General features: G+C 42.3%; 2 protein-coding genes and 1 long non-coding RNA gene across 6 annotated transcripts in view; 1 reads left to right on the forward strand and 2 right to left on the reverse strand.

Moving 5' to 3' along the window:
• The window catches only part of LOC111871115 (potassium voltage-gated channel protein Shal), a 163,876-nt gene that overhangs the window by 65,943 nt on the left and 70,004 nt on the right, over window positions 1-27,929 (forward strand). The window lies entirely within an intron of this gene.
• On the reverse strand, window positions 9,490-14,063 carry LOC111871116 (tetraspanin-1). The gene has a single exon (XM_023863949.2). The coding sequence runs from the start codon at window positions 12,156-12,158 to the stop codon at window positions 11,238-11,240; it is 921 nt and encodes a 306-aa protein (XP_023719717.1). The 5' UTR covers window positions 12,159-14,063; the 3' UTR covers window positions 9,490-11,237.
• On the reverse strand, window positions 23,255-27,827 carry LOC117282833. Of its 2 annotated transcripts, XR_004513734.1 has the most exons (3): window positions 27,720-27,827; window positions 26,331-26,406; window positions 23,255-23,911 (listed from the first exon to the last, which is right to left on the reverse strand). It is a non-coding gene; the product is annotated as an uncharacterized LOC117282833 (long non-coding RNA). The 2 variants fall into 2 exon arrangements; XR_004513733.1 differs by lacking the exon at window positions 27,720-27,827 and having other exon boundaries at window positions 26,331-27,709.

A 27,929-nucleotide genomic window follows, 5' to 3' on the forward strand; every position in this document is an offset into this window, starting at 1 on the left:
AATTATGCCACTGAGCTGCATACCAATTTTCATGACAATCCATTCAGACATTTTGTGACTTGACTTTACCTGACATAATTCCTGTAGTGCCGAGTGGAACCCAGGGCTCCTGTGAAGCTTCTCCGTCTTCTTCTCTGGTTAGCCAATCCCTTAACCTCTCTAAAGGTCTTTTCCTTCTCTGTTATTTCCTCTTCTATTGCCTTTTCCAAGTTTTCCTTGGTCGCCCTCTCCTTCTGGCACCTTGGGGGCTCCAGTCTGACGCATCCCTTTCTATGGCACCCGTTGGTTTCCTTAAACTGTGCCCGATCAATCTCCAATTTCTCATTTTAATTTGGATGGCATTCGGTTCTTGTTTGTGATTTCCCAGAGAGAGTTACTTGGTGTTGTGTCTGGCTTTAAGCACCTGTTTACAAAACTTTGGAGTTTGTTCATGCTTGTTTTTATTACTTTCCGTGTTTCACGGGCATAAAGGAGAATGAATTTTACATTAGTATTAAAAATACGTAATTATTTTTTTAATATTCTTATTCCTCCATTCCTCCATAATTATATTGATGCTATATTTACATTTTTATTTATATAGATTTATGTCTAGAACTGTTCCTCCATCTTGACTCACTTTGTTCCCCAGAACTCTCCGACTGTTCAATGTATTTGTTAGGGATGGATAGTTTCTCCTCTCCTTGGGCATCTTCCCGTCTCTTTAGCTTTGTTTACATTGAAATTTAGCAGAGCTCTCTACTTTTGTGACACTGAGTTCATTGTCGCAAGAATTTCAGGAACTGTGGTATTCGTATTACTGTTGGAATTATTTAGGAAGTCTGCAGTTGAGATGGAATGAGGCGCAGTGAGGCACACGCAAAGTTCCATGAAGATTGGTTCAAGTACCGAGAAACATATAAGGAGGGATAAGCATACATGCACACAGACATCAAGGGCACCTCACAAGCCTACTTCCATTTTCTTAAAGAGGAGAACTGTATGTTAAGCACACCTTATGGGCCGAAGTGTTCTGTCACAAGCCCCCTTCTCTTCTGTAGATTACGTTTTAATATGGACTGGGCCTGGAACCGAGCCAGAATGATGCTCAAGCATTGGCCCAAGACTAATCCAAAAATTATTCCTATTACTATGTTACTTTTCCTCTCAATCACTTCAAAAATTGCATCGTAGCAGCTCACCTCGGTAGGTTTCACCTTGTCTTCTTTGTGCATGTAACAGTCAAGCTCTCCCTTTGCATTTATAAAACGCTGAGCGCAGCATGTTTCAGGGATTATATTTGTTCCGTTGTCATCCTTATACGCTAAATCTTGGTGATCATATACACCACAGCAGTTAAAAGTGAGGAAAATGCTGTCCCAAATGAGAGTTGCATCACTCTTGTTTTCCTTGCCTACAGAATCATTGTAGTGTCGGAGAGTGGCGTTCATGGCAGCTTTTATTTCTTTCTCTGCGTTATAAGCGTAGCCTGTAGCTAAATATCCAGCAATGATTTCCAGCACCAGAATGACGAGCAGAATCATTGCGTAATGAGTCAATGAGCATCTGCTCCCACATACCGCTCCGCAGCATCCTAGTAAGCATACAAAGAGCAGAAACGCCACAACTCCGATAATTACGTATATAGCTCTGGTAACGACGATAGATTCTGTTTGGTCGACTATCTTACTTCTGATTTCTTCGTCTTTTATCAACCCGGTAAATTTAACGAATGAATGTCTGTTCCAGCCAACCCATATTGCACTGCAAATAACCGAGAATCCAGCCACGAAGAGCACGAGATTTAACAGGATGAGGGTCCATTTAGCCAGGCAAATGTTGCAGATGCAAGGAAATACTTTATGTCTTCCCTTGTCTGTCATCATATTCTGACGATTAGCTTCCACTTGTGACATTGGTGACTCACCACAGCGCCTGTGTTCAGTAACGAATTAACTCGTAGGTAAAAAAATTACAGCGGATCCACTGTTGTGCACACACTAAAAGTAACTACTGCACACATTGAGTCTTCACGGTCTGATATGTTTTTACGTGTAGTTCCTTGGTAGCGGCTTCTAACACTGGAGATTCCACTGCTTCCGTTGTGACGGAAACGTGTTTACCCAGCTGTTCAGTAGCAACGATGTAGGTTACACGTACATTCCTTTGATAAGAGGGGAGCCGAATAAAGAACGATATCCCCAACAGTAGTTCTATTGACGCGTGTGTATTCGTCGTCACGGGAACGTGTTTACCGAGCCGTTGACTGGCAGCGATTAAGGTCGAGGATACCCATGCAGGCACTCAGAGCAGGTGATCTCATAAGTCAACTTGTATTTTTAGCCTACTTTCCTCAGTTGGAAAGAAATATAAATAGGCTCACGAAATGAACTTTCTGCCCGTGTGTCTGTGTTTCTCCCATAATGCCTGAAAACATGAAGAGTGGATCCCGAAGAGACCTGTGTGTGTGCCTGTTCCCGCTACAACGAATAGACAAGAAAAATAGAAGAATAATTCGACGCGTCGTTTTCTATGCAATCCGCTTCGTATCAGAGGTAAACCTGTATGTCGTCAAACAAGACCTCGAAGGGCGTATTCTTGCGACGTCACTTTATTACTCTCCCACATAACTACTATTCAACGTAACTATGACAAATCTTGAACAAGTCTTTTCGCAGTCGGCCCTTTCATGTTAACCGCTCTCACTCGATTGTCGAACTGTAGAACTATCGAAATGTCCGTACTGGCTAACCACTGGCTTCTGTCAATACTACTGCCTCCTTCGGTTTCAACTGGCTTCTGTCAACACCAGACAGGGAGAATTACTTTAAGAATGTCGGTTTACCGCCAATCAGTTCGTCTTGGCGACAGGCCCTTTAAGGCCCGCGACCAGGTCCCCCCCCCACTGAACTCTTGCGGTAATAGTCCTCACGTAACTTCCTCTATGTATCAACACCACTGCCGCAGCCTATATACGTGGTAAAGTCATTAAGTTCGTGGAATTTGTTTTTATCGCATCATATTACAAGGTTTTCACATACACTTACCCAGATCCACATCGGACCTAAAAATTGCCGTTGGCCGCTATGCAACTCTGCCAACGTTGATATAGCTGTCGAAAACGTTGCTGAAACATACTGGCAGTAAATTCCCGTACGGCGTCCCTTGTGGCCATTCCACGAACTTATTGACTGTTGTAATATACATATACCAGACAAGTGAGAAACGTCGCCTCTAGCAGGATCTGCTGTTACGTCAGAGCGGGAAAGTGTTTACCAACTCGGTGTCTAGCACAGCTCCTCTGCTCTTGCGTCACCGCCCCGAAGAGTTTACTGACAAGGCGTGTGTTATCGCAGTCCGCTGAATCCACACTATCGCTGCTAAGCAACGGCTAAAACATCGCTGCAACGAACAATTGGTAGATATCTTTCCGAAGTGGTCGGAATCTTCTTAAAGGAACCAGTACTTATTGTTTCGCAAAGGTAAAAGTGACTAAGTAAGAAGTTGTGCCTGCTTTCCTACAGTGAGACTAGGGCGGCATAGAAAAGACTTCCTAAAACTATTTTATTGTTTACAATTACATTAAGTTTATTTCAGTCCAATGCTTCCACCACTTTAGCACTCAGTTACACAACATGTTTCGATTCATAATGAATCATCATCAGAGGTATGACTTTTATGATCAGGAACCTACTAATGCGTAAAATTTTTCAGAGTAGAACACTTAAAACATTTTTGATTCCCACTATATGTAGTTGTTGATTTTTGTCGTACAGACGTTTACGTAAATTTTCTTTTTGTAATAAGAACGTTTCTGAATTGTATTACTTACAAGTGGCGTAGTTGCAATCACTTCCCTAATGGATACTTAAACATGTTCCACTGAATTTTATATAAAAAATTCAATTTGCTTCACCACAGCAGCCTTCCGTACGTTAAAATTATGTTTATGAATGTGTGTATAAACTTATTTTAAGATAATTTTATTCGTGAACCAATGTGGGTTGGTTTTATCTTCATTAGTAGAGGAATTTTCGTCTATCCCTTGATGGCGTGTTCTTGTTATTAACAGTGTCGTTTGTATGCGTGCTGTGCTGCTAGTGCTGTGTAGTGTGTATTTATTGTGTGTGGATTAGTTGCCGAGGTAACGTTTATGTCATGCCGGTAACTACCTACAATAGGGAGATACACATACAGACACACAGACCGATGGGAGGAAGTTATGAAGTACGCCGTTGAGATGGGCTCAGGTGCCGTGGTATATACAAATATACCAAATTTCATAATATTGGTTAAGGCATTCGACACGCATACAGCATGATCACATGCGCCCACTTGTATTCTTTCTCGCATGAGGAGAATATGCTCTGTTCTTGTATCCGTGGACTCCAGCTTGGTGTTTCGCGGTCATGACTTCGAAAGCAAAATATTGCATAAGAAGACTCAAATAACGAATTGTCACGATTTTATGGAATGACTATACATGGGATTTGGTTTGGTGACGGGATTTGTCGAACACTTGTAAACACAACTCGTAACGACAAGTAATTATGGCGTCATCACTAATCTCCACACATTACAAATCACTACAACACGCGTCAAGTCTTCTCAGTCTGCTTTCACCAGTCGTCTCCTGGTAACGGGTTTTAACACACTGGAGATTCTTTAGTTTCTGTAACCACTTTGTTGCCCGCTGGCTTCCTGGTGGAAAAGAGCGGCGGCGCGTAAGGCGACAACCTCACCGCCATCTGTGAGCCGATTGTCTAGAGAATGTGCGAGCACAACCCTGTGGCCTCCACGGCCTCTTGCAGGGATGGCTTTACCTTTACCGGTATATGTAACTGCAGTTTATCAAGTTCGCAAGTATTTCTGCCGAGAAGAACCTGTAGTATGGGGAATGGGTGCCCCGGTCCCACGCTGGATAAGTGACCCACCGAGCAGTCTCACTCACCGAACATGATGCTCTCCGTGTTCTCAGGTTTGCACCATAAACCTGTGCACGAGTGCGTTCTCTTTGGACAGTCGATAGCCTTCTTTACTCTCTGTGGCGAAGAAACTTTAGAGCGGAGACGTCGCTATGATGGCAAGCTTCAAATTTAATGTAGATTCTTATATAGAAATCTTGACTTTCTTTCATAAAAAGAAACTTTTCCTTTAAGGGTGTCGAAGAACTGCCCACCAGTGTAGGTAACATACACTATTTTGCGAAAGAGAGCCTCCCTTCCCAACTTATGATAACTCAAAATTTGTCGTTCCCATCCTTTAGAGTAATTCGGGCCACGATTGTTTTAGAAAATGAATCAGTGGTCAGAAAGACGGATCTCATAATGATATTAAAGAGTCGCCAGTATTTCAGCTGTAAACAAGATCAAGCTATCCCTGTCACAGGCCGTGAACGCCCATAGGGCTGTGAGACGTCGAGGCTCCCTACATTTTCTACAGATTCCACTCACAGATGGCACCTTTACCCCACAGGAATATTCCTGGTGGTCCTTTCTGTTTAGGCTAAGTCGGCTCCAGGGACATAGTGTGGCTGGAAGGATTATGTCAATTGAAAATTCCAATATCCTCATCGGGAATCAAACCCGTGGCCTTCCGTCTTGTAGTAGAGTGCCTCAACCAACTACGCTACTATTACAAATTTACTGATGGGCTACTAATGTAGGGGCCGTACCCAACACTCAGATGCACTGAATTTGAAGCTTCATTGAACTGCAACACAGAATAATTGATTTTAAGAGCTTGCCATTTTGTTCGATTTTGGGGTTAGTGCAATTTGTGGGCGCAGTCGATGTTTCTGATGTTTTAGAGGTACATGCTGCTTCCATCTTCACAGCCCAGAAATACAAATTCTTTATATACACAGGTACTTAAATACCTTACAAATTATCCCTTGTGGGGGCGGATTCGCATAAATCCAGCATATCCCTGCGAGCTGTAGAAGGAATAGAGTGCCTCCAGGTCTAACCGGGACACCCTCTTCCTGGGGGATATCAGTACAGGACCTGGCCCTCTACAATCTGAGACAGTAAAATATAGTCATTGATGCCGCAGGACTGGGACCTGAGAATGATTGCGCTGGCGAGGACCGGCAGCAGTTTTAAACGACAGACCTGTTCTTCTGTCACAAAGGGCGCCCCAGATCAGCAAACTCGTAACTGTCTGTCAGTAACAAAAGTCTACTCTTGGGCCCTAGATGGGGGTTGACACCAAGATAGACTGTCCGACTGACCGTCGGTCATAAAATAACTTTGTCTTGGACTCTGATTTCAGTCAGCTGAGTGGAATGTGTTATTTGGAGTAAGGAGTTAGTTGTGAGACAGTCGCCAGCCGGTAAGAACGTGAGCACAGAAGCAGAGGACATTATTGGATCCGTCACTAGGCAACGACTAGAGAAAACGTAGCATACTGAGAAGAGTTTATGTGTGCTCTGTTTACGGTGATCTTTGGAGAGTGTAACTCAGAGTGTAGTAGCTGTTTGTAGTTACACAAGTGTTGCGCTAAGTTGGTAGTTCGTGTACAAATATGCAATATTAAGAAATGATTTTAGTTCGTGCACAGATATACTCCATTGAGAAATGTTAATGGATAAATATGCTACATTGAGATATATTGTTAGTGAACACATATGCTATATTGAGATATATTGTTAGTGAACACATATGCTATATTGAGATACAAGTATATTGTTAGTGTACACATATGCTACATTGAGATATATTGTTAGTGTACACGTATGCTATATTGAGATATATTGTTAGTGAACACATATGCTACATTGAGATATATTGTTAGTGAACACACATGCTATATTGAGATATATTGTTAGTGTACACATATGCTACATTGAGATATATTGTTAGTGTACACATATGCTATATTGAGATATATTGTTATTGAACACATATGCTACATTGAGATATATTGTTAGTGTACATATATGCTATATTGAGATATATTGTTAGTGTACACATATGCTATATTGAGATATATTGTTAGTGTACACATATGCTATATTGAGATATATTGTTAGTGTACACATATGCTATATTGAGATATATTGTTAGTGTACACATATGCTATATTGAGAGCTGTTGTTACTGTACACATATGCTATATTGAGAGCTGTTGTTAGTGTACCTTCAATTCTGACTTCTGGTTACAACTGTTAGGCGGCCTTGATAGCAGACACCGCCTCGAAGATTTCTGTATTTCGTATCTGCGGCAATCGCCTGCCTCGGCACGCGTTACCATGGAAACACCTCCAGTTCCGCAGTAACCTTTATGCCTAGAGAGTGTTTCCATGGAAATGCATGTATAATAGCCCCATGGCAACGCGTCACGGGAACGTGCTCTTAATACTCGTTGCCTAGGAAGTCAACTTCCGGTCTGACTCCACCATTCCGGCTTTCAGACGTCACTTCACAATATATTTCATCTTACCTACAATACTCCTCGGAGTTTTATTTTGTGGAGGTCGTGGAAGAAACCCAGGATATGCACATCTCACACAATTAATGTCAAAACCCAACTCATATTGAAAACTTCATAGACTCTTCATAAATAAAATGTTGTTCCTCGCTCAGTAAAATAAGCTTATTAATTCGATTGTGGATTGTGGAGGGACCTCATTCACAGAGTCTTGTATGCAGTTTTTTTTCTTTTAAGCTTCTTGTGGTGGAGTGTCCACTTGGTACGTCGGCGCTAACTGACCTATTGTACCTGCCCCGGATGATAGACGATGAGTGTGAAGCAGTCGGTGGAATGAGAACTGGCAGGAGTAGTCTGAGAAAATCTGCCCCAGTAACCCTTTGTCCACCAAAAATCCCACTTGAATTCACCTAGCCTCGTACCCAGACCGCTGCGGTGGAAAGCCGGAGACTTACCACCTGATCTATGACACCTGTCTCCCTAGTTTGTTTGCTTCACAGAAACTAAATGTTCTGCATCAACCGCCTGTGAACAGAGCCACAATCTTCAGAAACGGACATGCGCTGCTCTAAGGCAATATTTCAGTGCCCCCATGTTGGTTGCAATTACTAATGTACTTAATTATGCCTTTATGGAAGGATACAGCACTCGATATAGCGGCTGCGTACAGGCTGAACGTCCTGGGACTGTATTTCCGCCATGTCTAATTCCTCGCGGAGTAAACCGGGAGGGGCGTGAAACTGAATATGGTGCTGACGTCAAGAGAAGTGGATTTATACCTCCATTCTGCCATAAGTCTTCATGTCATGGTGCAAAATAATAATTTGTCTTCTTTAACTCTGTCATATAAACAGTATATGTGAAAATACATTCTCCAATGAAAACTGCCTTAGAGGTTTGATTTACACGTCTTGAGATCAAATTAGTGACTTCTGTTATGCCGTCTGTTTCGGTATATAGAGGCTGTTCCAGAAGGAAAGGTCTACATTATGGGAGGTCATAGTATCGGTCATTCTAAGCAAAAAGTGTTTGTGTACTTGTGTCCTATTTCGAACGGTTCCTGAGACAGAACTATTTCACTGTACAGTTCCAAAATTGTTGACAAGGAAGAGGTATTACGTGCTGTTCTAATAAAATGTTTATTATTCAAGTAACAAAATTGTACAGTTCATCTGGTATAATAAAATTATCGAAAACTCAACCGTCAATATCAATGCACTTTGCAACTCGTGAGGGCATTGCGTGTTGCTCTTTGTATAGTGTTTTTCGTAGAACTGCATTGGGAACCGGATGTTGAACTACAGAGCCATAGAAATATTCCTCCGTGAGAAAGGTCGTCCGTGTTTTACATTTCGCATGAAGGCGGATAATCCAGTTAAACACGTTATCAGGCATTTGCCTGGCAAATCACTATAGGTGCTGTTATTCTCCGCAGCTCCGTTCAGCAGCAACAGTCTTCGAAACACCACAGAGAGAAGGGCGCCAATCAAATTGCAGGGGGAAGTATTTATGTTATGCGATGGCAGTCACTGCGGGATGCTACGCGGTGACTGGGCGGTGGCCTCTATCTCTGGTTGATCGGAAGGCTTGTGTCTCCTCCGTGAGTGACGTCAGCGAAGCAGGAGATAAACCGCCAGGATTACGCATATAACTGCCGGAGGCGCCTCAGTGCGTGCTTGTCCAAGGTGATGGACCTTCAGTGTCATTCTCTCTGGTGAAACTGTACGCCCCAGGCGTTTCGGAGTCTTTGCAATTCCACTGAGTCTCACATCTTCGACATAAAGCCGGACACAACCCGGAATCTGCCGCCCAAAGATAGCAGAAGCGTCACAGATGCAGAAAGTAACGTTCACTGGGTTTCCGTCCTGTGACATCGTCGCGCCCGGCAGTAGTCACGGATGTCCCGGTGATGATCACAAGGCATGGCTTGCCACCACCTGAGCCCTCGGCGTTCTTACTGTTCACTTGGTTGTGACGTCAACGTGAAGTGAAGGGACAGGGGCGGAGCACCTCGGCAGTCTCCTCTTCCCGCTGACACTCTTTCGATTCCCGAACGCCGCTAATAATCTGACTTCAATGGCAAACAAAATAAAATTAATGTTAATAGACGTAACATATTAATTTAAGGATAAGAAAATGGTACAAATAATTCTCCAGTTAACTGTCACCAAAGCTTATCCTCTAGAAACAAGAAGTTACGGGAAGTACAAATCGCCTATTTCCCTCTCTGTGGAGATTGATGACACTGGAGTCGACTCTAGGCTCTAACAGAAATGAGTTCCAGCAATCTTCCTGGCATAATGTGCGGCATACCGGCGTGTAAGTCTGAGAACCTCACCGCCATCTGTGAGCCGATTGTCTAGAAAAAGTGGGAGCCTCAACTTCTCAGAAATCTATTGGCTTTCGCGGGTTGTCACAGGGATAGCTTCACCTTTAGTAACTTTACTAAATGAGTGTTTCGTACGACAAATGCGTGAAAAATGTATTTTATATACGTAAGTCATTATAACAATAATATGAATTTGATTTTTATAGAGCCCGAAAGAGCATATGTTAAAAGAATTGAAAGCGGTCAACTTATTGCCAGAGGCTCGTCAGTATGAACAGAATGCACCATAGGAAATGTAGCTGTTATCCCGAGGGGCTTTATGAGAGAGGCTACTGACGGGAGAGGTTTATGGGGTATAATATTCTGATAGCCTCAGACGCTGTAATACACATGCCAAGTTTCACGAAGATTAGTTGAGGCTTGCAAGGAATATTATGGTTTTGATTAGCCCAGTAATTTGGGACGTTTAATGTTGGTAATGTTGATAATGAACATTTGCTAATTATGCCACTGAGATGCATACCAATTTTCATGACAATCCATTCAGACATTTTGTGACTTGACTTTACCTGACATAATTCCTGTAGTGCCGAGTGGAACCCAGGGCTCCTGTGAAGCTTCTCCGTCTTCTTCTCTGGTTAGCCAATCCCTTAACCTCTCTCCAGGTCTTTTCCTTCCCGGCTATTTCCTCTTCTATTGCCTTTTCCAAGTTTTCCTTGGTCGCCCTCTCCTTCTGGCACCTTGGGGGTTCCAGTCTAACGCATCCCTTTCTACGGCACCAGTTGGTTTCCTTAAACTGTGCCCGATCAATCTCCAATTTCTCATTTTAATTTGGATGGCATTCGGTTCTTGTTTGTGATTTCCCAGAGAGAGTTACTTGGTGTTGTGTCTGGCCTTAAGCACCTGTTTATAAAGCTTTGGAGTTTGTTCATGCTTGTTTTTATTACTTTCCGTGTTTCACGGGCATGAAGGAGAATGGATTTTACATTAGTATTAAAAATACGTAATTATTATTTTCAATATTCTTTTTCCTCCATGCCTCCATAATTATATAAATGCTGTATATTATGCTTTTTTTATTCTTTGATTTATGTCTAGATCTGTTCCTCCTTTTTCACTTACTTTGTTCCCCAGAACTCTCCGACTGTTCAATGTATTTGTTAGGGATGGATAGTTTCTCCTCTCTTTGGGCATCTTCTCATTTCTTTAGCTTTATTTACATTGAAAGTTAGCAGAGCTCTCTACTTTTGTGACACTGAGTTCATTGTCGCAAGAATTTCAGGAACTGTGGTATTCGTATTACTGTTGGAATTATTTAGGAAGTCTGCAGTTGAGATGGAATGAGGCGCAGTGAGGCACACGCAAAGTTCCATGAAGATTGGTTCAAGTACCGAGAAACATATAAGGAGGGATAAGCATACATGCACACAGACATCAAGGGCACCTCACAAGCCTACTTCCATTTTCTTAAAGCGGCGAACTGTATGTTAAGCACACCTTATAGGCCGAAGGGTTCTGTCAGAAGCCACCTTATTTTTTGTGTACTCTTCAGATTACGTTTTAATATGGACTCGTCCAGGAACCAAACTAGAATGATGCTGATGAATTGGCTCAAGACTAATCCAATAATTATTCCTCTTACTATGATAATTTTCTTTACAATCACATCAAAAATTGCATCGTAGCAGCCCACCTGAAAGAGAATTTTTGTGCCTTTTGTGTATATTGGACATTTCGAAACACCATTTTCTAGTACAGCACTCGAAGGGCAGCAGGTTCCAGGGACTTTGCTACCCGTGATATTAGAAGCTGTCGATATTTGCTCGAAATCGTTGTAATCATATACACCACAGCATTCATGTTTGGTGAAAATGCTATCCCATATGAGAGTTTCAGTAGTCTTTTCTTCCTCTTTTGCAGTCATATTGTAACGGTAAAGGGAGGCGTTCATGGCAGCTTTTATTTGTCTCTCTCCCTTAAAAGCGTAGCCTGTAGCTAAACATCCAGCAGTGAATTCCAACACCAGAATGACAAACAGAAACGTGAAGTAATAATTCAATAAACATCTCCTCTCACGTGGTAACACTGCGCTGCAGCCTAGTGAGTTTGCAGAGACCAAAGCTGCCAAAAATCCGATAATTACGTATATAACTCTGTCTACGACGAATAATTCTATTTTTTCGGCCACTTTAATTCTGATTTCTTCGTCATCTATCAACCCAGTCAATTTAACTAATGCATGTCTGTCCCAGCCAACCCATATTGCACAGCAAAGAGCGAAGGATCCAGCCAATAAGAGCAGGGAATTTAACACTAAGAAGATCCATGTAGCCACCTTAATATTGCAGATGTAAGAGAATACGTTACGTTCTTCGTTATCCGTCATTGTATTCTCACAGTCAGATCCCATTTGTGACATCCTTTATGACGTTTTGATGACTCACCACAGCGCCTGTGTTCAGTAACGAATTAACTCGCAAGTAAAAATTGTTACAGCGTTTCCACTGTTCTGTACACTCTAAAGTAACTACTGAACACATTGAGTCTTCACGGTCTGATATGTCTTTACGTGTAGTTCCTTGGTAGCGGCTTCTAACACTGGAGATTCCACTGCTTCCGTTGTGACGGAAACGTGTTTACCCAGCTGTTCAGTAGCAACGATGTAGGGTACAGGTACATTCCTTTGATAAGAGGGGAGCCGAATAAAGAACGATATTCCCAACAGTAGTTCTATTGATGCGTGTGTATTCGTTGTCACGGGAACGTGTTTACCGAGCCGTTGACTAGCAGCGATTAAGGTGGAGGACACCCATGCAGACACTCAGAGAAGGTCTGAGAAGTCAACTTGTATTTTTAGCCTAATTTCCTCAGTCTGAAAGAAATATAAATAGGTTCACGAAATAAACTTTCTGGCCGTGTGTCTGTGTTTCTCCCATAATGCCTGAAAACATGAAGAGTGGTTCCTGAAGAGACTTTTGTGTGTGTCTGTTCCCGCGACAACGAATAGACAAGCAAAATAGAAGAATAATTTGACGCGTCGTTTTCTATGCAATCCGCTTCGTATTGAAGGTAAACCTGTGTGTCTGCGTCTGCATACGTATAAATCACTACCGCTGCTAAGCAACGGCTCAAACACGATATCGCTGCAACGACAAATTTGTAGACATCTTTCCCAAGCTGTCGGCATCATACTGAAGGAACCAGTACTTTTTGTTTCGCAAAGGTAATGTAGCCTAAGTAAGAAGTTGTGCCTGCTTTCCTTGAAGGAGACTAGGGAGGCATAGAAAAGTCGTCCGAAAACTATTTTATTGTGTGTGTATTCGTTGCCGCGGTAGCGTTTATGTCATGCCGGTAACTACCTACAAGATGGAGATACACATGCAAACACACAGACCGATGGGAGGAAGTTATGAAGTACGCCGTTGAGATGGGCTCAGGTGCCGTGGAATACACGAATATACCAAATTTCATAATATTGGTTAAGGCATGATCTCATGCGCCTACTTGCATTCTTTCTCACATAAGGGGTATGTGCAGCGGTATGAACTGTATTCATCTGGCTCAACACAGGGACCAGTTGTGGGGAAATTCTTGAGTAGTGGCGACTGACGGCTTCTCTGGGACTCAGGTCCATGGAGTTAGGGAGTTAGGTACGTAGACAGATCACTTTAGAGGAAGCATAATTGACGTTTAATTATGAAGTAAGAATGATGTTTGAAAATTTTGCAGCCAGCTGCAAGTATGCTCTCTTCCTGTCTTCGTGGAGTCTACCTTCGTGTTTCGCGGTCATGACTTCGAAAGCAAAATGTTGCATAAGGAGACTCACGTAACGAATTGTCACGATTTTATGGAATGACTATACATGGCATTTGGTTTGGTGACGGGATTTATCGAACACTTGTAAACACAACACGTAACGACAAGTAATTATGGCGTCATCACTAATCTCCACACTTTACAAATCACTAGAGCACGCGTCAAGTCTTCTCAGTCTGCTTTCACCAGTCGTTTCCTGGTAACGGGTCTTAACACTGGAAATTCTTTAGTTTCTGTAACCATTTTGTTGCCCGCTGGCTGATTCTAACTAAAGTCAAAGCCAGAATTACTTTACGACTAACGGCTTACCGAGAGTCAGTTCATTTTGCTGTCAAACCTCTTAAGACTCAAGACCATAATGAATTTGACTGAAAATATCAAAACCAAATAGTAGAATTTCGAAGTAACAACCACGCTAGATGCTAAAGACAGGTGAATAATAATATTGTGACATGTTGAACCCTACCTCCCCAGCGGTAACGTAGCGCTTGCGTAATAGGCGAGACATCACCCCGCCACTCTCGCCGCGGTGACGTCACGAGCGGAGCCGAAGAGAGCCGAGCNGCAACACAGCTCCAGGCAACAAGGCCGTTTTCCGTATTGTCCGATCAAGGCTACATCGGGAGCAGCGAAGGCTATTCACAGTCAGTGCGTTACCACCGAGTTATACAGTAACAGTCGCCGAGTAGAGTTGTACTGAGTTATACAGTAACAGTCGCCGAGTAGAGTTGTACTGAGTTATACAGTAACAGTCGCCGAGTAGAGTTATACTGAGTTGTACTGTGACAGCCGCCGAGTCGAGACGTAGAGTCAGCCAGTCAGTTGTATTCTGGCATTTGGAGTGTACTAATTGTGATACTGCAGATAGCAGTAATCGTAAATCTGTAATTTGAGTGATTGTATGAGCGAATGTGAAATAAAATTCGCTATATAAAACACGACGTGAAGTTATTTGTCGCGATACACCCCCGATACGCGACAATATAATCAATTTTCCCATTTTAATTATTTGGGCTACACTTCACCCTATTGTCAAATTGACCGACTGTGTATAGAATTAAAGAAGTGAAAAACCGGCCAAGGTCCAAAGTTTTATAGATTTATAGAGAAAGAGGGAAACCCTTCCAGCCGCTCTATGGCCCTTGGTTCGACATAGCCTCTAACAGAAATGAGTACCACTAACCTTCCTGGCGGAAAAGAGCGGCGGCGCGTAAGGCGATAACCTCACCGCCATCTGTGAGCCGATTGTCTAGAGAATGTGCGAGCACAACCCTGTGGCCTCCACGGCCTCTTGCAGGGATGGCTTTACCTTTACCGGTATATGTAACTGCAGTTTATCAAGTTCGCAAGTATTTCTGCCGAGAAGAACCTGTAATGAGTGCCCCGGTCCCACGCTGGATAAGCGACCCGCCGAGCAGACTCACTCACAGAACATGATGCTCTCCGTGTTCTCAGCTTTGCACCATAAACCTGTGCACGAGTGCGTTCTCTTTGGACAGTCGATAGCCTTCTTTACTCTCTGTGGCGAAGAAACTTTAGAGCGGAGACGTCGCTATGATGGCAAGGTTCAAATTTCATGTAGTTTCTTATATATAAATCTTGACTTCCTTTCATAAAAAGAAACTTTTCCTTTAAGGGTGTCGAAGAACTGCCCACCAGTGTAGGTAACATACACTATTTTGCGAAAGAGAGCCTCCCTTCCCAACTTATGATAACTCAAAATTTGTCGTTCCCATCCTTTAGAGTAATTCGGGCCACGATTGTTTTAGAAAATGAATCAGTGGTCAGAAAGACGGATCTCATAATGATATTAAAGAGTCGCCAGTATTTCAGCTGTAAACAAGATCTTGCTATCCCTGTTACAGGCCGTGGACGCCTATAGGGCTGTGAGATGTCGAGGCTCCCTACTTTTCTACAAATTCGACTCACAGATGGCACCTTTACCCCACAGGAATATTCCTGGTGCTCCTTTCTGTTTAGGCTAAGTCGGCTCCAGGGACATAGTGTGGCTGGAAGGATTATGTCAATTGAAAATTCCAATATCCTCATCGGGAATCAAACCCGTGGCCTTCCGTCTTGTAGTAGAGTGCCTCAACCAACTACGCTACTATTACAAATTTACTGATGGGCTACTAATGTAGGGGCCGTACCCAACACTCAGATGCACTGAATTTGAAGCTTCATTGAACTGCAACACAGAATAATTGATTTTAAGAGCTTGCCATTTTGTTCGATTTTGGGGTTAGTGCAATTTGTGGGCGCAGTCGATGTTTCTGATGTTTTAGAGGTACATGCTGCTTCCATCTTCACAGCCCAGAAATACAAATTCTTTATATACACAGGTACTTAAATACCTTACAAATTATCCCTTGTGGGGGCGGATTCGCATAAATCCAGCATATCCCTGCGAGCTGTAGAAGGAATAGAGTGCCTCCAGGTATAACCGGGACACCCTGCTCCTGAGGGGATATCAGTACAGGACCTGGCCCTCTCCAATCTGAGACAGTAAAATATAGTCATTGGTGCCGCAGGACTGGGACCTGAGAATGATTGCGCTGGCGAGGACCGGCAGCAGTTTTAAACGACAGACCCGTTCTTCTGTCACAGAGGGCACCTCAGATCAGCAAACTCGTAACTGTCTGTCAGTAACAAAAGTCTGCTCTTGGGCCCTAGATGGGGGTTGACACCAAGATAGACTGTCCGATTGACCGTCAGTCATAAAATAACTTTGTCTTGGACTTTGAGTTCAGTCAGCTGAGTGGAATGAGTTATTTGGAGTAAGGAGTTAGTTGTGAGACAGTCGCCATCCGGTAAGAACGTGAGCACGGAAGCAGATGACATTGTTGGGATCCGTCACTAGCCAACGACTAGAGAAAACGTAGCATTCTGAGAAGAGTTTATGTGCTCTGTGTTTACGGCGATCATTGGAGTGTGAAACTCAAAGTTAGTAGTAGTTTGCAATTACACAAGATGTTGCACAAGTGTTGCGCTGAGTTTCACGGCTTCGTCCCTTTTCACTCTCGTATGATAAAGTTTTCAACGTTAAAACGGAACGTGTTAGGGAAATAATCGCTGTTTACTATGAGGACCATATTGAATAAATACATACACAGTGTGGTCAGAATGCAGATTTACTACAATCTTAAAACATTTGTTTACAAGAATTGATATGAGATACATTTCTCATTCAAAATTCCTTAACCTTTAACGACGGGCTTCTGAAATGGTGGTAAGCTTGAGCTGGCCGGAGTATATTTAAATGTCCGTTGCTATTGCGCGTTAAATGCCTGTTGCTACCCTGTATTTAAATGTCCGTTCCTGCTAGGGCACTTATACAATTTTAAACATTGTGTTTAAAAATGCTGTATCTAACTCAATTTTTATGTTAAATGGATGGAATTAACTTTGTTTGTAACAGCAAAGAACATAGTGTTGCATATTACAACGGTAGATTTGAAAAATTTTATACACAATGTTCTACTCTGTTTTCAATTTTTTTTTCTCTTTTATGAAGTGTACTGCAAAATTGTTTTTCCAAGTTCTTCACAGAGTAGTTACTATAGGATTCTGACGATGGTGTATAACACACAGAGATATTGGGTTTTCGGACTTTATCCATCGTCCTCGTTTTAAGATAACTAAGAAAAACACGACGTTTCGGAAACTGGATCTGTTTCCGTCCTCAGGTAAGGGAAGACACATATTCTGTTGAGTCCCTTAGGGACGATGGATAAAGTCGGAAAACCCAATATCTCTTCACAGAGTTATTCTGCATTATAAATTCGTTTCTGTTTGTAACACTTGACAAATTTTAGCTGTCCCTGGTGCCATAAAACACATGGAAGCAATAAAATCGTTTGGTTCTCTTCTAGAAAACCTTGCATCTTTGTTACACTCTTCAGATTTTCGAATCTTTTGACTAAATGACTGAAGAATGAAAGCATATCTATTCAAGATATGGCTAGAGGGGTCCCTTCTTCAGTGCTAAGACCTTCCGTTATAGCTGAAAGAGATTATTGCCCTTTCTATGGGCGTGAACAGAGCTGCATCGTGGCTGAGATACAGAGAGCGATCTGTTTTGTGTGCGTTCGTAGTTAAATCGAATGCCGTAATTTCATTTCAGATAATATATAGACATCAAGCAGATAACAAAAAAGGTATGTACATCGAATTATACTGCTCATATATATTTTTAACACATTAACCTGCAGAATCTGCAATAAAAGTACTGACTCGTGGATGAGTTAGGGCATAACCCATACGTATACTCTTTTTGTTGTTAAGCTCGTCCTCGTCTGCTTGGTACTGTGGGACACCACACCATTATAGTCTTGTAAATGTTTACCGTTTGGTGTTTGTAACTGAGAGTGTACTAGTAGTGTGTAGTTACACAAGAGGTTGCAGAAATGTTGCGCTAGACGTCACGGCTTCGTCCATTTTCACTCTCGAAGGAACGGGTTACGGAAATAATCGCTGTTTACTATGAGAACCATATGGAACAAATACATACACAGTGTGGTCAGAATGCAGATTTCTTTACAATCTTAAAACAGGTTGTGAGAATATAATTACACCTGTTGTTTACAAGAATTGATATAGTGAGATACATTTCTCACTCAAAATTCCTTAATATTTATTTTTAATTTCTCCTTCGATATGACTGTGCAAGTCCTTTAAGGCGGCGCGAAATACTGTCAAAATTTTTTTGAACAGGAACTCACTGAATGAATTCGTTGATTGCCTTATGCCCACAAAGAGATCGCCGTAGTCCGTAGTGCTTCCAACGGTAGACGTTACGTTGCCTGGCCCCTCTTCTTCTACTGGAAGCTCGTCCTCCTCTGGTTGATACACTGGGACATCACGTGGCTGAGTAAACCCCAACAAAGCCACAGTGAACAAGCATTCTTAAACGTAATACAGCAGTGATTCATCAACTTTCTGTATCGGCTTTTGCGTACTGCGATATTTGGTCTTCTGTATCCTCTTCAACGAGGCGGTCAAACAAAACCCGCGTCAAACTTCACAACACGTACACTTTATTTAACTTTGGTTAATTACATCGCTATTACGTTTGTATTGAGGACTATATGTAGTCCTTCGTTCCCCTTTGCAGAAGAACACGGTTCGAGTACTTGGAACAGTGAATTGCGTCATCACGCTACTGTCGCTAAGCATGAAACTCTCGTTTCTTATTGGCCATGCGTTACGAAGTACCGCGTTAACTGCCTTATGAAGCTCTTACATCATTGCCTCACTGAACAGAGGGAGAGCCCCTCAAATTTGTAAAATTGGTACACAGGTTTATGAATTTAGCGCCAACACCTGACAACACATTCTTGAGAAACAACTCGTTTCGTCTACAGAAAACAAGTATGCACTATTTTGCGTAGGAACTTATCGACGTTTCGAAGGAACATATTTGGCTCAGTTGTTGACCCCGGAAAAGCAAACTTGTAAACTACTGTTTGGCGTCACGCCCCAAAAGACAGCAGCCCTCATAGTGACCGCTGTGAGAATCTGAAACAGACTGGTTTAGGGTGCCTTTTCAGGCCTGCTTCTAGCTCGGTCGGCAAGTCAATGTTTCTATCGAAGTTTTCGACAACTGAGAACCGCGGATAGAGAAGACCAAATATCGCAGTAGGCAAAAGCCGATACAGAAAGGTGACGAATTACTGCTGTATTACGTTTGATAATTATCAAACGTAATACAGCATAATGCTTGTTCACTGTGGCTTTGTAGGGTTATTCTCACCTACCTGAACTCCGATTGCGTCGACCAGACCTGTTCAAACCAGAAAATGAGGATCTTCCAGCAGATGAAGAGGTGCAAGGCGTCGTAACATCTACGGTTGGAAGCATCTTACAAGAGGATCCCAGCACTACGGACTACGCTGCTCTGTTTGTGGCCATAAGACAATCCACTAATTCTTTCTCTGAGATCCTCTTCAACAAAATTTTGACAGTATTTCGCGGCACATTAAAAGACTTGGACAGTAGTATTGAAAGAGAAATTAAAAATAAACATTAACTTTGATTTGTTTCATTCTGGTCCGTCACACTAACAATTATAAATACAAACCACTCCATCCAATGTGACATATAAGCTTTTACTACGTGAAAACTTTTCTCCCTTACATGTTTCGGTCCTTAGGGACCATCTTCAGAGGGAACATAATTTCGAACTGGAAACTACCATCACAATAGGTGTTTTGATTTAAAATACATACACTTATATCCTATGAGTGAAAACAACACAGCAAACCACGAGCAAACCCTGGACGACATCAAGAACTTCCTCATCAAGATAGACCGCGGCACAAAATCTGCCCCATACAAGAAGGATGATAGGAGTACGGACACGAACCTACGTAGTTTAAAAATTTTAACTATTGACAATAAATGTGTTTTTAAATAACATCTAGAAACTTTTAAAAACTTTACAACACCTGGAAGCTGCTGTGATTGTGAAATGTTCGACTTTATGCGTACTGTGCAATATAGGATATAAGTGCATGTATTTTAAATCAAAACGCCTATTGTGATGGTAGTTTGCAGTTTGTAATGATGTTCCCTCTGAAGATGGCCCGTAAGGACCGAAACATCTAAGGGAGATAAGTTTTAACGTAGTAAAAACTTATATGTCACATTGGACGGAGTGGTTTGTATTTATAAATATTAACCTTTAACGCCGGGCATTTGAAATGGCGTAAGCTTTAGCTAGCCGGAGTTTATTTAAATGCCCGCTGCTGATGCGCGTTTAAATGCACTTTGCTACTCTGCATTTAAATGTCCGTTCCTGTTAGGGCGCTTAATTCCATCCATTTATCATAAAAATTGTGTTAGACACAGCATTTTTAAACACAATGCTTAAAGTTGTTTAATATTTATAAATACAAACTACTCCGTCCAATGTGACATATAAGTCTTACTACGTGAAAACTTTTCTCCGTTACATGTTTCGGTCCTTAGGGACCATCTTCAGAGGGAACGTCATTACAAACTGGAAACTACCATCACAATAGGTGTTTTGATTTAAAATACATACACTTATATCCTAAGAGTGAACATTTCACAATCACAGCAGCTTCCTGGTGTTGTAAATTTTTTAAAAGTTTCTAGATGTTATTTAAAAAAACATTTATTGTCAATAGTTAAAATGGATTGTCTTATGGCCACAAACAGAGCAGCGTAGTCCGTAGTGCTGGGATCCTCTTGTAAGATGCTTCCAACCGTAGATGTTACGACGCCTTGCACCTCTTCATCTGCTGGAAGATCCTCATTTTCTGGTTTGAACAGGTCTGGTCGATGCAATCGGAGTTCAGGTAGATAAGAATAACCCTACAAAGCCACAGTGAACAAGCATTATCAAACGTCATACAGCAGTGATTCGTCACCTTTGTGTATCGGCTTTTGCCTACTGCGATATTTGGTCTTCTCTATCCGCGGTTCTCAGTTGTCGAAAACTTCGATAGAAACATTGGCTTGCCGACCGAGCTAGAAGCAGGCCTGTAAAGGCACCCTAAACCAGTCTGTAAGATTTGAGGCTTTCACGGCGGTGACTATGAAGAAAGCAGTCTTCTGGGATTTGGCACCGTGTATATGTGGTGTTAACCGACGTTTCTCACGGTGTTGTCGCTTGCAGATTTCTTATACTTTTTCTTCTACCCTGAAGATGGGGGCGATACGTTCCTCCGAAACGTCGGTTAACACCACATATACACGGTGCCAAATCCCAGAAGACTGCTTTCTTCATAGTCACCGCCGTGAAAGCCTCAAATCTTACANGGAACGAAGGACTACATATAGTCCTCAATACAAACGTAATAGCGATGTAATTAACCAAAGTTAAATAAAGTGTACGTGTTGTGAAGTTTGACGCGGGTTTTGTTTGACCGCCTCGTTGAAGAGGATACAGAAGACCAAATATCGCAGTACGCAAAAGCCGATACAGAAAGTTGATGAATCACTGCTGTATTACGTTTAAGAATGCTTGTTCACTGTGGCTTTGTTGGGGTTTACTCAGCCACGTGATGTCCCAGTGTATCAACCAGAGGAGGACGAGCTTCCAGTAGAAGAAGAGGGGCCAGGCAACGTAACGTCTACCGTTGGAAGCACTACGGACTACGGCGATCTCTTTGTGGGCATAAGGCAATCAACGAATTCATTCAGTGAGTTCCTGTTCAAAAAAATTTTGACAGTATTTCGCGCCGCCTTAAAGGACTTGGACAGTCATATCGAAGGAGAAATTAAAAATAAATATTAAGGAATTTTGAGTGAGAAATGTATCTCACTATATCAATTCTTGTAAACAACAGGTGTAATTATATTCTCACAACCTGTTTTAAGATTGTAAAGAAATCTGCATTCTGACCACACTGTCTATGTATTTGTTCCATATGGTTCTCATAGTAAACAGCGATTATTTCCGTAACCCGTTCCTTCGAGAGTGAAAATGGACGAAGCCGTGACGTCTAGCGCAACATTTCTGCAACCTCTTGTGTAACTACACACTACTAGTACACTCTCAGTTACAAACACCAAACGGTAAACATTTACAAGACTATAATGGTGTGGTGTCCCACAGTACCAAGCAGACGAGGACGAGCTTAACAACAAAAAGAGTATACGTATGGGTTATGCCCTAACTCATCCACGAGTCAGTACTTTTATTGCAGATTCTGCAGGTTAATGTGTTAAAAATATATATGAGCAGTATAATTCGATGTACATACCTTTTTTGTTATCTGCTTGATGTCTATATATTATCTGAAATGAAATTACGGCATTCGATTTAACTACGAACGCACACAAAACAGATCGCTCTCTGTATCTCAGCCACGATGCAGCTCTGTTCACGCCCATAGAAAGGGCAATAATCTCTTTCAGCTATAACGGAAGGTCTTAGCACTGAAGAAGGAACCCCTCTAGCCCTGTAATCATGAAAATTGGTATGCATCTTATGCCTCTTTAAACCATCTCAGAGGCATAATTCGCAAATGTTCACTATCAATATTACCAACATTAAACGTCCCAAATTATTGGGCCAATCAATACCATAATATTTCTTGCAGGCCTGAACTAATCTTCGTGAAACTCGGCATGTGTATTACAGCGTCTGAGGCTATCTGAATATTATACCCCATAAACCTCTCCCGTCTGTAGCAGAAACACAGCAGCGTCTCTCATAAAGCCCCTCGGGCTAACAGCTACATTTCCTATGGTGCATTCTGTTCATACTGACGAGCCTCTGGCAATAACTTGACCGCTTTGAATTCTTTCAACATATGCCGCTTTCGGGCTCTATACAAATCAAATTCATATTATTGTTGTGGGATGTCGAGGCTCCCACATTTTCTAGGCATTCAGCTCACATATGTCGGTGTGGCTGTTGGTCTTACACCCCGGTAGGCCGCACTTTATGCCAGGAAGATTCCCGGAACTCATTTCTGTTAGAGCCTGCGACGACTCCTGGGTCATCAATCTGCAGAGAGAGGGAAGTAGGCGATTTGTTCTTCCCGTAACTTCTTGTTTCTGGAGGATAATCATTGGTGACAGTTAACTGGAGAATAATTTGTACCATTTTCTTATCCTTAAATTAATTTGTTACGTCTATTAACATTAATTTTATTTTGTCTGCCATTGAAGTCGGTTTATTAGCAGCTCTCGGGAATCGAAGGGGTGCCAGCTGTTCCTTTATCCTTTTCTTGTTCCTTCGGTGGGCCATAACGTAACTGAAAAAAAAACCAACAAAGCCAGAGTAACAAGCATTCTCCAACGTAATACAGCAGTAATTCGTCGCCTTTCTGTATCGGCTTTTGCCTACTGCGATATTTGGTCTTCTCTATCCGAGGTTCTCAGTTGTCGTAAATTCACATAGACACTGTAAACGATTACTCCTTTTTAGTAATATACTTCGCCCAATTTATGTACACATTTGTATTTTTATGTAACTATTGTAATTTACAAAACTCAAATTATGAATTTGAGGGAATTGCGTAAATTGTCACGCTATAGGCTCTACATTAGATGGAGGATGATGTAATGGTGCATGACTCCTTATGATGCTGATAATTTAGGGGCTCTCCCTCTGTTCAGTGAGGCAATGATGTAAGAGCTTCATAAGGCAGTTAGCGCAGTACTTCGTAACGTATGGCCAATAAGAAACGAGAGTTTCATGCTTAGCGACAGTAGCGTGATGACGCAATTCACTGTTCCAAATACTCGAACCGTGTTCTTCCGCAAAGGGGAACGAAGGACTACATATAGTCCTCAATACAAACGTAATAGCGATGTAATTAACCAAAGTTAAATAAAGTGTACGTGTTGTGAAGTTTGACGCGGGTTTTGTTTGACCGCCTCGTTGAAGAGGATACAGAAGNGTCTCATGTTCACCGACTGGGGTGGCGCCCAAGACAACTGCAAAGGTGAGACTACGTCAACGACTGCTTCCTCGAAGTCGCTAAAATGCGATACACTGCGAGCAGCTGCGTCCACCTTGACTATTCACAGCGAGTGGCTGCGGCCACCATCACACCATCTGCGGTAGCTGCCCCTCCCCCCCTGCCCCCACAAAGCAAGTGTAATAAGTGTCGACCAACGCGGGCCCAAAGTCTTCGTGACAATAGGGGGCAACAAAACAGCAAAGCGACAAACATCGGAACAACACAAGAAAACAACAGAATAGTCAGTGAATTTCAGGCTCCAATGGCGAGTTGTTTATCGGAAAGCAAAGTACATAGTGAAGTGAAGTGCATGAAATCAAATAAAACTAATGATTGTCTGGCAACTCAAGTACTTACTGCGTTAAAGCGTGCAAAATTCAATTTTGAACTTAAAGATTTGGTAATTTGTATTACTGCTCAACTACATAAATTTGGCGATTTTCAGAAAAATATAAACTCCAGCGATGTTAAACCTTCTGAGAAAACTCAATCTAAGAGTGAAGACTTTCAGGTTAAAATTGAGTTGCATAACGAAAAAACAAAAGAGTCTTAGAAAATAAAATTAATCGTGTACAGGAGGAGGTAAAACCAGAAACAGCCAAAGAGAACCTTGAACAGGACAAGAAAGAAATTTACAAGAACCCAGAGTCTTGTGATCAAAGTTTAGAAAATGATGAGAATAGCTTAGACAGTTTGGATTCAGAACTGTGCCGAAGAAAAAATGTGAAAAAAGTAGACAAACTTAACCATGTACAGGATGAGAAAGAAACGTCTGACAGAGGTGCAAGGCGATTAGGGTAGAGAGCTGAGCTGATTGTTACAGCAAGAGAAAGATTCTCAAAAACAACATGAAGTGATTAATTTGGAGATCAATGAGTTAGATAAGGAAAAATCACTAGAAAGCCATGACTGTACAGGTCTGCTTGACCCTCAAACCGCCACTCCCAGTAATAGTGCTAATACAGGTGTGAAAATTCATGTACTTGTGTTAGAAATGCTTGTAGCAAACGTAAACTCTGTCTATGAATGCTGAAACACAGCAACCGTTGCCATTGCTGGATTGAACAGTCTTCAACGGTTCATTTTCCACTGACAAAATTTCAGAAGGAAATTCATTCAACAGGCGCAAAAGACGTAAACTAGATGAATCTAGCAAATTTTCAGAGTTCCTCACATGTACCATCTGAAGTTAAATCATAAATTCATTGCTGGAAACTTGAGTCCCCCACGACTTAAAGTAGTTTTCGACAAACGAAAGACGAAAGTTTGTGGTAAAGAATACTCACAGCGTGGCAATGACTTTTCGCCACAGAAGTTTCAAAGTAGCAGAAGGACAGACGGTCCTAGTAGGAGCTGATTGTACAACTTAGAGAAATAAGTTTTGGAAATAGTACATGCCAAATGTCTCCTAATGTTTAAGATTACAACGTCTCAGATCTTACCCATCCCAGTGAAATTAATTTTAGTAATTTAAGTAAACTGACTAGATTAGGTGACTGTTAGAAGTATCCAATACAAAGGAACAACTTGTTTCGTACTTGTATGAAGATGGTTAAGAGCCCACAGACATAAATCACGTCCAGTGATAAAGTAACAGCTATTCTTGATACAGGAAGTGAAGTAAATTTGTTTTTTAAAGGGTTTATATGAAAATGATAAAGTTAGGTATCAACGTTCCACAATCACCCTCACCTATCATCTGGGGCTGGTACAATAGGCCAGAAGTGGCCGCAGTACAAGGGACTTAGTCCAACCCCACTAGCAATAAAAAAAATGAAGGAGTGTTCATGGTTTTAACAGATTACGAATGGTGTTATTTTAGGAAGTCACTTCCTACAGGAATATGCAAACAGTATAGATTTTGAAAAAGAAAATTCAATATAACCGAAGGTCGCGTCAAAGAAACAAGCGTTTTACCGATCAGCTTAATTTTTAGATGTCGAAAGTAAAAATCAAAGGCCATATTCTTAATTCCATACCTGATCTCAATCCTAGCGCCTCATCAGCTGGCGAGCAAGGTCATTCACAAACCTCAGTGTTCGTAATTTCCACGCCACGTATAGCTGCCAGCGAGGGTGCGGAGTCTATACGCAAGCAAGCGAGGGTGCTCATTGATGACGTCATATCCGATGAATGTTGCGTAAGTTGGGGCGCGAATGCTACGAAGAGTTCACAAGGTAACAAATCCGTCCATGGAGCGGAGGACAAGTATGGTTGTAATGTTTTCCGTCGAGAGAAACGACATAATTACGTCTGTAGTAAGCACAGGGTGGTACTCAGCAATTCCCTCCCTGGCGTGAAGGCCAGGTTTTGTGAAGGTTTTGTTTGACCACCTCGTTGAAGCCAAGGCCCATTTAACGGCCCATGTGATAGTTTCATGTTCCCCGACTGGGGTGGCGCCCAAGACAACTGCAAAAGTGAGACTACGTCAACGACTACTTCCTCGAAGTCGCTAAAATGCGATACACTGCGAGCAGCTGCGTCCACCTTGACGGCAACATGGCGTCATTCTGCTGTAAGTCATGTAACAGCAGTTACCCATAGTACCGCGCTTTTTTCGCTCGCCCTTATCATGACCTATCCCACTGTATTCTGGTTGTGCGCAGTATCGTCACGTCTAGACGTGACAAGCAGAGACGGTGGAGCCGTACCTCGCAGTAAACGCACTGCATCTGCCTTACAAAAACTGACGGGTTCATGCTGTTTATGATCGTAATCCTGGTTTACTGTAACGCTGTGTGTATTTCTTGACTCGCGTGCTACATTCGCCGCCCTTCTCGTGCTCCTAATAATCTCATTGATTGGAGCTCAGTTTCCTAACTTCCACTTCTTGAAGGAGTTGCAGTTCCCAAACCTAAAGACCGACTATATGATAAGGTGCTGCCTGTTCAAGGCTACTGCACATTTCAGGGGGCGGTGATGGTTGAGTATGGGACAATGGTGGAATGATGATTGTAAGGACACAAGAAAAAATGGTGGTAAGCCCCGTATGACAGGCCAGAGTCTAACTGCCTGCCTGAGGCACTGAGGCGATGCTAGTTGCATATGGACAGTATGAACTGACAGTAACAGCAGTTGCTGTACAGAGCGACTGCAGGAACTTCCCCGGGCTCACAGCCGTCAGAGCTGCCAACAGACTCTGTGGGCTGTTCTCTCCAGTGAGAACGGGGTCAGAGGGAAGTTTGTGGACGAGGGGCGATGAAGAAGATGTAGTGAAGAACTTTGTAATTTTTGCTCTATGACCAAATATTTTAGATAACGAAATCGAGAATGATGAGATGGGCCAGGAATGTAGTACGCTCTGTGAAATACGCACACGATTTCAAACACAACCTGAAATACAGGTACCATTTTCCAGACCAAGATTAAGATAGGAGGATAATATTAACACGAATTTTGATTAATTGTAGTTGGATGGTGTGGGCTGGATTCATCTGGCTCAGGATGGAGATCAGTGCGGGAAAGAGTAAAGTGGTAATGGACGATTCGTTTGTGTAAATGAGCAGATAATTGCGTTCTAATTGGTTTGCAAGCGATGTTTTTGATGCGGTTGTTGGACATGAAGCCCTGAAATCGGTGACGGGATGTAGTCTGGTAGTTTACTGAAGTTTCCATCTTCAGGACTGGAAAGTACACTAAGCAAGCAATCAGAGAGACGCAGGCCGTCTACACGGTGTCACACGCCACAAGATAGCCACATAGGCTGTTATGAACGTACTTACCTTAGCGTAGAGGCACAGAGGAGTGTGAACTGGAGCGTAGAGGCACAGACAAATGTGAACTGGAGCGGTGAGGAGCTGTCCGTTTATATCACACACGGCGATACGGCATACGTGGCTGCGCCCCCAAGTGATTTGTGACCGTTCCTTGAAATTGTGACCCACGTGTGTGACAATCGTGTGATAAGGAAAACAATAAGTAATAGGACTGAC

The sequence above is a fragment of the Cryptotermes secundus genome, unplaced genomic scaffold, assembly GCF_002891405.2.
Source record: "Cryptotermes secundus unplaced genomic scaffold, Csec_1.0 scaffold250, whole genome shotgun sequence".
Lineage (NCBI taxonomy): Eukaryota > Metazoa > Arthropoda > Insecta > Blattodea > Kalotermitidae > Cryptotermes > Cryptotermes secundus.

Excerpts from the sequence above, each read along its gene's own strand:
- LOC111871116 (XM_023863949.2), bottom strand. The coding sequence starts at position 12,158 with ATGTCACAAATGGGATCTGACTGTGAGAATACAATGACGGATAACGAA.